Source organism: Littorina saxatilis, linkage group LG15 (assembly GCF_037325665.1).
Source record: "Littorina saxatilis isolate snail1 linkage group LG15, US_GU_Lsax_2.0, whole genome shotgun sequence".
Lineage (NCBI taxonomy): Eukaryota > Metazoa > Mollusca > Gastropoda > Littorinimorpha > Littorinidae > Littorina > Littorina saxatilis.
The window spans coordinates 5,926,333-5,936,941 of NC_090259.1; the positions used below are offsets into that span (position 1 = coordinate 5,926,333).

At 42.0% G+C, this 10,609-nt stretch overlaps 1 protein-coding gene across 1 annotated transcript in view; it reads right to left on the reverse strand.

Moving 5' to 3' along the window:
* Positions 1-10,609, reverse strand: part of LOC138948331 (uncharacterized) — a 322,492-nt gene that overhangs the window by 284,513 nt on the left and 27,370 nt on the right. The window contains exon 3 of the mRNA XM_070319840.1: positions 1,848-1,922. Within this exon, the coding sequence (XP_070175941.1) occupies positions 1,848-1,922 (75 nt within the window). The remainder of the gene's footprint in view (positions 1-1,847; positions 1,923-10,609) is intronic.

A 10,609-nucleotide genomic window follows, 5' to 3' on the forward strand; every position in this document is an offset into this window, starting at 1 on the left:
ATGTGTCTCATGATGAAAGCATAACATGTGCCCCACATAATTTTTAAGTTTGAAACAGTTATCTTCCATAGTTCAGGGTCAAGGTCACTTCAAAATATGTATACAATCCAACTTTGAAGAGCTCCTGTGACCTTGACCTTGATGCAAGGTAAACCAAACTGGTATCAAAAGATGGGGCTTACTTTGCCCTATATATCATATATAGGTGAGGTATTCAATCTCAAAAACTTCAGAGAAATGGGAAAAATGTGAAAAATAGCTGTTTTTTAGACAACATTTATGGCCCCTGCGACCTTGACCTTGAAGCAAGGTCAAGATGCTATGTATGTTTTTTGGGGCCTTGTCATCATACACCATCTTGCCAAATTTGGTACTGATAGACTGAATAGTGTCCAAGAAATATCCAACGTTAAAGTTTTCCAGACGGACGGACGTCCGGACGTCCGGACGGACGGACGGACGACTCGGGTGAGTACATAGACTCACTTTTGCTTCGCATGTGAGTCAAAAAGGGAAAAAAGAAGCAGTTCCAGCTTCATAAGACTATGTTCATAGGATATCTTTATGTGACATTAAGTTATTCAACCCTTTGAATATTTCACATATATTCAAACTTGCACAACCCCCAACCTCCTTCCCACCACCATAACTAGCCTTACATAAAGTTAAACAAGAAGGGCAAAGCCCATACGACTCACATGCTTGACCTTGACCTTTACATGACCCTGACAGCAGGTAGAATGCAAGTTTTGAGACAACGACAGTCGTCCAAAGAAAGCTTGCTGTGGCATTTTGTTCTACATAATGGTACATGTGATTCTGTATTTTTCTGCAGTTAATGTTGATGGTTTCTTTTTTCCTTTGTTGGTTTCTTCCTCCTGTGTTGATCGTTATCACTCAAAACAATACCATCAGAGAGTACCTCGGTTGCTCCTCAAAATGGAATGTGAATAGTGTGTTGACTGTGTTGACCGTCAGAATTATTTTAGGTTGCATGAAATTATGAAAATCATAATGCTTCCTGCGATGATTGAAATATCGATGTTAACTTTTTGTATAATATCTGAATCAGTAGTCATGGGCTTGAGGGTCTGATTTGCACACAAAAATAGATTTAGAAAAAAAAGTCCGCCTTACGTTGTAGACACGTAGCATTCACGTAAAACAACGTCGAAACTTTATCAATCATTTTAATTTTTAGCACCTGCATATAGTTTCGTAATATTCTATTCAAGTAATGTTCCGTGAAATATATAGAGGTTCAATAATTCTGTAAGACGAAAAAAGTATAAAATAAATGCATATTCTTACAAGGAATTTGCTGAGTTAAATGGATTTGCGAGTGCGAAACTTTCCCCCCAAAAAGACCTGTTACTAACCGGTGACCGGCAGTGTTTTGTGGTGGTGGGGCGGTCGACTGTGTGTATCCCCAGTTTGGTTTTCAACACTTTCAGGACTAAAATATCCATCGTAATCAACTCGAAGGTAAGTTGTTTTCACTTGCTCATGAGATTGGTTAGAAAAGAGGGGGACCAGTTCGAGAGGGGGCCTATTTTGGATGCGAGGGGGGACCAAAATCGTCCAGGGGGACCAGTCGAAAACGAGGCTGGATGTCTAATGGGGGACCATTATAGAGCAGTTTTTGCCACGAATTGGTCCCCCGGGGGACTACTTCAGAGGGGGGACCGGACCGGATCCTACACCGGTGATTGTGACTGTGTCGTTGTGTGATTCAGGTCAGTTCGACCTTCGCTTCCCCCGTTTTGCACGAGAAACAAAATAGCGGTTTAGTTAACGCTCGTTATATGAAAGACCGAGAGAGAGAGAGAGAGAGAGATAGTCCGAACCTTTGCTGTTTGACGGATTCCGCGACTGTTGTATACACCCTGGATCACAATGACAAGGAACTTCATAGACGGCCCCTGCAAAGAGACAATATCGATCATATTGCAATGACATCTAGTATTGGTCCCTGCAAAGAGACAATATCGATCATATTGCAATGACATCTAGTATTGGTCCCTGCAAAGAGACAACATCGGTCATATTGCAGTGACATCTAGTATTGGTCCCTGCAATGAACAACATCGGTCATATTGCAATGACATCTAGTATCGGTCCCTGCAAAGTGAACACATCGATCATATTGCAATGTCATCTAGTACTTGGTCCCTGCAATGAACAACATCGATCATTTTGCAATGGCATCTAGTATCGGTCCCTGCAATGAAAAACATCGGTCATATTGCAATGACATCTATACTACGCGTCATAAAATAACTTGGCAGATGCGTTTGAATGCATATCTTTGTGATAAGGCCGTTTATTGTAAAACCAGTGACGTAAATCAAAAGGCCTTGCGTTACCAAAAATATTCAGCAAACAGATTGACTTTACACAAGGAAGTGTGAAAACACCCCCAAAATCTATTTCGTAAAAGTTTCCGAATCGCAAATGCCAGGGTGAGAAGCAGAATACTCTGAATCAGCAGCATTGACAACAGAAAAATAGCTACATCGTGGGTTGCAAGTCATGACACAACAGAAAAATAGCTACATCGTGGGTTGCAAGTCATGACACAACAGAAAAATAGCTACATCGTGGGTTGCAAGTCATGACACAACAGAAAAATAGCTACATCGTGGGTTGTAAGTCATGACACAACAGAAAAATAGCTACATCGTGGGTTGCAAGTCATGACACAACAGAAAAATAGCTACATCGTGGGTTGCAAGTCATGACACAACAGAAAAATAGCTACATCGTGGGTTGCAAGTCATGACACAACAGAACAAGAGGCGAAGCCATCAAGGCTCACGTAAGAAATCGACAAACAGTAACACAAACTCAATCACTCCGTCACACACACACACACACACACACACACACACACACACACACACACACACACACACACACACACACACACACACACAGAAAGAGCATAGGTGAAACTGTGCAAGAAAGCGAGACACTAGATCTAGATCTGTCTGTCTGCATGTAGCCTACCTACAGGGACACGACTGCCAACTAGTCTCGGCCCGCTCAAAATAATAATAACCGAGACTTTCAGTACTTCCTTCGCGTGACGTCTAACCCTCTTACGTCATAATGTGACGTCAATGTAATGTGACGTCTTCAAATGTTAGAGTTTCTACCACAGACATACACACGCACGCACGCACGCACGCACATACGCACATACGCACGCACGCACAGACAGACAAAGTTACGATCGCATAGGCTACACTTACGTGAGCCAAAAATAGCTACATCGTGGGTTGCAAGTCATGACACAACAGAACAAGAAGGGCAAAGCCCATACGACTCACATGCTTTACACATTTTTCCTACCAAAATACATGTGACCTTGACCCAAGGTCAAGGTCATCAAAGGTCATGCAACACAAAGCTGTTAATTCAAGACATAGGAAGTACAATGGTGCTTATTGGCTCTTTCTACCATGAGATATGGTCACTTTTAGTGGTTCACTACCTTATTTGGGTCACATTTCATAAGGGTCAAAGTGACCTTGACCTTGATCATATGTGACCAAATTGTCTCATGATGAAAGCATAACATGTGCCCCACATAATTTTTAAGTTTGAAACAGTTATCTTCCATAGTTCAGGGTCAAGGTCACTTCAAAATATGTATACAATCCAACTTTGAAGAGCTCCTGTGACCTTGACCTTGAAGCAAGGTAAACCAAACTGGTATCAAAAGATGGGGCTTACTTTGCCCTATATATCATATATAGGTGAGGTATTGAATCTCAAAAACTTCAGAGAAAATGTGAAAAATGTGAAAAATAGCTGTTTTTTAGGCAACATTTATGGCCCCCGCGACCTTGACCTTGAAGCAAGGTCAAGATGCTATGTATGTTTTTTGGGGCCTTGTCATCATACACCATCTTGCCAAATTTGGTACTGATAGACTGAATAGTGTCCAAGAAATATCCAACGTTAAAGTTTTCCGGACGGACGGACGGACGTCCGGACGGACGGACGGACGGACGTCCGGACGGACGGACGGACGGACGGACGACTCGGGTGAGTACATAGACTCACTTTTGCTTCGCATGTGAGTCAAAAATAGCTACATCGTGGGTTGCAAGTCATGACACAAAAGCTACGGTCCTCATAACATGAAGAAGGGTAGTAGATCCAGAAATATCACTCAAGGTGATACCAGTGAATTCAAGTTACACTTACACTGAGCACAATAAGTTAAGGATATTTGTTCAGTGGTATAGCCCAGATGTTAAACAGAAGTTTTTTGGTCAGAAACATACGTGTTTTTGAAGATCTGCTTATCTTCTGCTCAAAAATTTGTTTCTTGGATTTGAGCAATGTGTGGATATGACGTCACAGGTTCCTGACCACGCCTACCATCAACAAGAAGGGCAAAGCCCATACGACTCACATGCTTGACCTCGACCTTTAGGGTAACTAAACCTAGCAATGACATCATACACTAAGAACTGCTTTACACATTTTTCCTACCAAAATACATGTGACCTTGACCCAAGGTCAAGGTCATCCAAGGTCATGCAACACAAACCTGTTAATTCAAGACATAGGAAGTACAATGGTGCTTATTGGCTCTTTCTACCATGAGATATGGTCACTTTTAGTGGTTCACTACCTTATTTTGGTCACATTTCATAAGGGTCAAAGTGACCTTGACCTTGATCATATGTGACCAAATGTGTCTCATGATGAAAGCATAACATGTGCCCCACATAATTTTTAAGTTTGAAACAGTTATCTTCCATAGTTCAGGGTCAAGGTCACTTCAAAATATGTATACAATCCAACTTTGAAGAGCTCCTGTGACCTTGACCTTGAAGCAAGGTAAACCAAACTGGTATCAAAAGATGGGGCTTACTTCGCCCTATATATCATATATAGGTGAGGTATTGAATCTCAAAAACTTCAGAGAAAATGGGAAAAATGTGAAAAATAGCTGTTTTTTAGACAACATTTATGGCCCCTGCGACCTTGACCTTGAAGCAAGGTCAAGATGCTATGTATGTTTTTTGGGGCCTTGTCATCATACACCATCTTGCCAAATTTGGTACTCATAGACTGAATAGTGTCCAAGAAATATCCAACGTTAAAGTTTTCCGGACGGACGGACGGACGTCCGGACGTCCGGACGTCCGGACGGACGGACGGACGGACGACTCGGGTGAGTACATAGACTCACTTTTGCTTCGCATGTGAGTCAAAAATTGCTTTTTTTGACGGCATGATTCACGTTCAACCGTCGAAACGGTGAATTAAGCTGAATGATATTTTTCATTTTTTACGCCAGAAAGTTTATTTGGTGTCTTACCTAACAGATTATACACATTTCGTTTCAATCCGCCGCGCAGTCAAGCTAATCTCTCGTGTGAAAAAGAGCGACCACAATCCTGGAAAACGGCACGAAATCCTGGTTTTTGGTGGTGTTTTTGCTGGGAAGCTGCAGTTGATATGCAATAAATGTAAAACTACACATAACAGACTCTCCAAATTTCACAGAAAGATGACAAAGACCTCACCCTCACCCAGTACTTAGAGCAAACAGAACCCGAGAGTGGACGTTGTAACGGTTTTTCGTTAAAAATGTGTAAACGTTCGTAACGTCCCCGGAGCAAATGTGACATGCACGCAACTTTGTATACTTTGGAGAGGATTGTGCCATTATATGTGTGCGAAGTTTAGGAAACATTCTTCCACGGGCTCAAAAGATATAGCCTCATAACTTTGAAGAAGAAAAGAAATGGAAAACTCACTCCACTGCGCTGTTCTAGTTTTAGACGATGACGTCTGCTATACCAAATCAGGTTGGCTGAGTGGTCGGGACACACACTTTCCACTATTTAGGTTAATTGCGCAAAGGTCGGTGATTGAAACTTATTTCGTTTATCAAAAAATGTATTTTTAGTTCTGTTGTTTTTGAAATGTGTCTGTGGTGTTTCAGTGTGCAAGTGCGTGAGTTAATGCATCGGTCTGTCTGTGACTTCGTGTGTGTTTGTGTGTGTGTGCATGATAAAACATAATTCGAAGAGCCCTAAATTATTCTATTTTTTGAGTTTGTGTGACTGTCCCCGTAGATTGGTGCTCACGATTAAAGAAATTGGAGAGAACCAAAAAAGCGTTATGTCTGTGTCATAACGGACAGATGTGACCTTCCACCACGAAATGAGTCGCATGTCACCTCGCGCGGTTCTGCGCTAGGCTTAATATATAAGTCCGGGGAGTGTCTGGTAACAGAGTGAGGGTCACCTTAGTCACAGGCTTATAACTCAAACAGTTTTCGCTCTTTTCTGAAACGGTTTTCACCACTGGATAGAGCATAAAAAAAACTCTTTAGAAAAATTAAAAAAATATGAAAATCATGCAAAGGTGACATGTGACTCATTCCGTGGTGGAGGGTCACAGATAACGGTTCTCTGAATAGTAGGCCGTTATGACCTCGAGACAATACTCTTACAGACTCTTAAAAATCTGGCAAAGTCGGTCTCCACAGCTCCATTTGGTAGCATTACAATTGTCTGATTCGTAACAGAAATTGTTAGTGTCTCGTTTTCCTCAAGATGACGATGAGAAAAACCCAGTGATGCCTCCATCTGACGTCATATTTTTATCTTCATTTTTCTGTCTTTTTGATTCTTTGTCTTCTTTACGTCCTTGTATTACAGCATAGCCGTTTTCAAAACAAGTGAACAGTTCTTTTCTGCAAAAGCTACTGAGCAAATTGTTCACGTGATCTATATGTGTCCTATCGGAGGACGAGAAACAAAATTAAAGAAAGTGTCCTTAAAAATAAACGCAATGGCTACGTTGCCGGTACCGGCAAAATAACGATATGTTACGGTAGACAGGGATCGCGCTAGCTTTTTAAAAAACGCGTAAGTCATACGCAACGAAACGAAAAAAACGCGTCACGGACCAATATTTTTGCGTACTACGAAAACACGTACAGACACAAACAAAACACGCACGAAAGACTTAAAGACACTCCTTACCTAAATACGGCGAGTTTTCCTGTCGAACTCCGCGCACGCCTGTCTAATAACACCCCTGCTGTCTCCAACCTTCGGGCCTTGCGAGTTTGTTTCCCGCTCTAATACGACTAGACACACTTTCCGCCTTTTGGAAGCGCGAGATGGGAGAGCAGCTAATGTCTGTTTCATTATCCGACAAGATATTATCTGGTAATACCCTCGTTACGTTCGTTTGCGATACTTCGATGCAAAAAGAAACGGACTTTAGTTTTGACGCGCAGATTTCATGTGTGTCGTCACTTCTCGAGCACTATAGTCAGTTTCAGGATCGGGTGATTATTAAGTCAGAGCAAAAGCGCTGCGTGAAGACAAGAAAAAGTTACAATATTTTTGCGTATGGCTTACGCGGCGCGGCGAAAAAAACGCGTCACCGACTTTTAAAATGCGTCAAATACGCAAAACTCGTGCGTAAACGCGATCCCTGGGTAGAGGCTATTTTGCCGGTTGGACGCTGCTGAAGCTAGTAAAGTGAAACGTCTAGTCGGATTCTCTATCTCACAAAGGCAATACACAAGTAATCTTCAATATTTGTATTTATGATGTGCAAACTTCAAATGCAATTACAACCTTGTCTTATACACGAATAAAAGCCATATTTCTCTCTCTCTCTCTCTCTCTCTCTCTCTCTCTCTCTCTCTCTCTCTCTCTCTCTCTCTCTCTTAAAACTTTGTCTTTTACACGAATAAAAGCTCTCTCTCTCTCTCTTTCTCTGCCTCTCTCTCTCTCTCTCTCTCTCTCTCTCTCTCTCTTAAAACTTTGTCTTATACACGAATAAAAGCCATATCTCTCTCTCTCTCTCTCTCTCTCTCTCTCTCTCTCTCTCTCTCTCTCTCTCTCTCTCTCTCTCTCTCTCTCTCTTAAAACACCAAATACACTAATTTAACTGGCAAATATCCGATGATCTCTATGCTGTAGTAGTCGATGACTCGTCGATCCTGTGTGGACTCTAGGTTTCGGTAGTTGGCATTATACTCTTCTTCGGACGTTGCATACGCCAGCTTTTGTATAATTTCCAGCACTGTAGTACTCTCTTCCGCACTGATCGCCATCTTCTCTGTGGTGATCTCACGCTTGAACGTTCGCAGGACGTGGAACAGGCAAATCTGTAATGCAGCGTTTGGAATTTCATCTCTGAAAACGTTCACGCCGTAGACGGTGGCTGCATGGGGAATTGCCTCCGCACAAACTTACACTGCTGAAGAGCAACACGCAGGGTGAGTTTCTGCACAAAATCGTCTCTGTTTTCTCCAAAATGACATATCATCACAATACTGGCGTTTGTACTTCGACCTAAGGTGTTACAGCATCCCATCATCGATTTTATTCTTTTCTTCGATGCATTTGTTAACGTTGAGCTTCGATTTTTGCGTAAATTCTGACTTCCCACAGTTATTACGGAAAATCAAGGTTATCAATCAAACTGCAGTCTATTGGAATATCATTATTGTTTATTAGTTGACATGTGGTCCAAGTTGTGTCATCCAAAGTCACGCGGTTGGAGCGTAATTCTTGAATCTGTACCACGACTAATCGATTTTGCGGCGGCCCACCTACGCAAAGGGTGGCTGCATGCCAATGCACTATTTGCGCAAATGATACTGTGAACAGCGTATCCAGTAATAACTAATATAATAATATAATAGTTAATATTATGCTTGTATTTGTATGTTTTGGGAATTGGGAGACGAATATTTTTTGCTTCTTATGATTATAGAATTAGTTTTACAGTGCGGGAAATATATATATGGCAATTTATGCCTGTTCCATATGACCTCAGGGGCGTAGCAGAACTGTCAAAGAAGGTTCGCCGGAAAACAAATAAAAGCCACAAATTCGTTGCACACCTGTCAAAAGTGGTCCGGTAGAAAAAAATCACAGGCACTACACCGCTGAGGCTTATTCGTCACGTGTGTGATACAGGAATTAATCTCTCTCTCTCTCTCTCTCTCTCTCTCTCTCTCTCTCTCTCTCTCTCTCTCTCTCTCTCTCTCTCTCTCTCTCTCTCTCTCAGAAACCTGTTATAAACACAATGCCCATATTTGAATGCAGATGGAGATATCAGCAGTAACAACCGACAGCTACCTTGATGTCAGCGAGGAGGTGGTTGAAACTCTTCATGACGTTGAACTTACGCATGGGGTTCCAGACCAAGCTCAGGTTATAGGTCTTCCAAAAATGACGTCAACGCCAGTAAAGTCTCAGAAATCTCCAGAACGCCAGCGCCACCTGTGCCAAGAGTGTGGGCGAAGCTTTCAGCATTCAAGAAGTCTCAAAGCCCACAGGCGACTGAAACATGCCCTTGAACCGGGACCAAGATACCGCTGCACAGTGTGCGAAAATGAGTTCATGAGCGTAATCGAATATCACAGCCATGTTAGTGCTCATGCTGGCGTTAAACCACACCGATGCGCCAAATGTAACCGATCGTTCCAAGACAAGAGGAATCTAACTCGCCACGTGTGGAAGAAGGCACCCATACCTAGGCTTGTCTGTAGCACATGCGACCGCACATTTCTGGCATCTTCGGCAACACATGCACACCCATGACAAGACCCCCCAGTTTCAGTGCCTCCTTTGTCGTACTTACTTCAAGCAAAGGCAGTCATTGCAACGCCATCAAACTAAAAAAAAAAAAGTGTTTTGGGTTATAATCTGGGTTAGGATTAGTAACCTAGGTTAGGTTTAGGTTTGATATGTGAAGATCCTTCGTTTCTTACGCATGATTTAGTGTCCAAAAATGTGCTCAGCACTGATGGTTATAACGGGTAAAAGTAAAGAGATAAAAAAAAAGTGTCCAAAGTATGATAGACCAACAGACAAGCTGACAGACAGACAGACCAACGAACAGAGTGAGCTATAGACAAGTGACGAAAGTCAGCTGGAACAAGAAGGGCAAAGCCCATACGACGCACATGCTTGACCTTGACCTTTACATGACCTTGACCTTCAGGTCATTTTTCCTACCAAAATACATGTGACCTTGACCCAAGGTCAAGGTCATCCAAGGTCATGCAACACAAAGCTGTTAATTCAAGACATAGGAAGTACAATGGTGCTTATTGGCTCTTTCTACCATGAGATATGGTCACTTTTAGTGGTTCACTACCTTATTTTGGTCACATTTCATAAGGGTCAAAGTGACCTTGACCTTGATCATATGTGACCAAATGTGTCTCATGATGAAAGCATAACATGTGCCCCACATAATTTTTAAGTTTGAAACAGTTATCTTCCATAGTTCAGGGTCAAGGTCACTTCAAAATATGTATACAATCTAACTTTGAAGAGCTCCTGTGACCTTGACCTTGAAGCAAGGTAAACCAAACTGGTATCAAAAGATGGGGCTTTCTTTGCCCTATATATCATATATAGGTGAGGTATTCAATCTCAAAAACTTCAGAGAAAATGTGAAAAATAGCTGTTTTTTAGACAACATTTATGGCCCCTGCGACCTTGACCTTGAAGCAAGGTCAAGATGCTATGTATGTTTTTTTGGGCCTTGTCATCATACACCATCTTGCCAAATTTGGTACTGATAGACTGAATAGTGT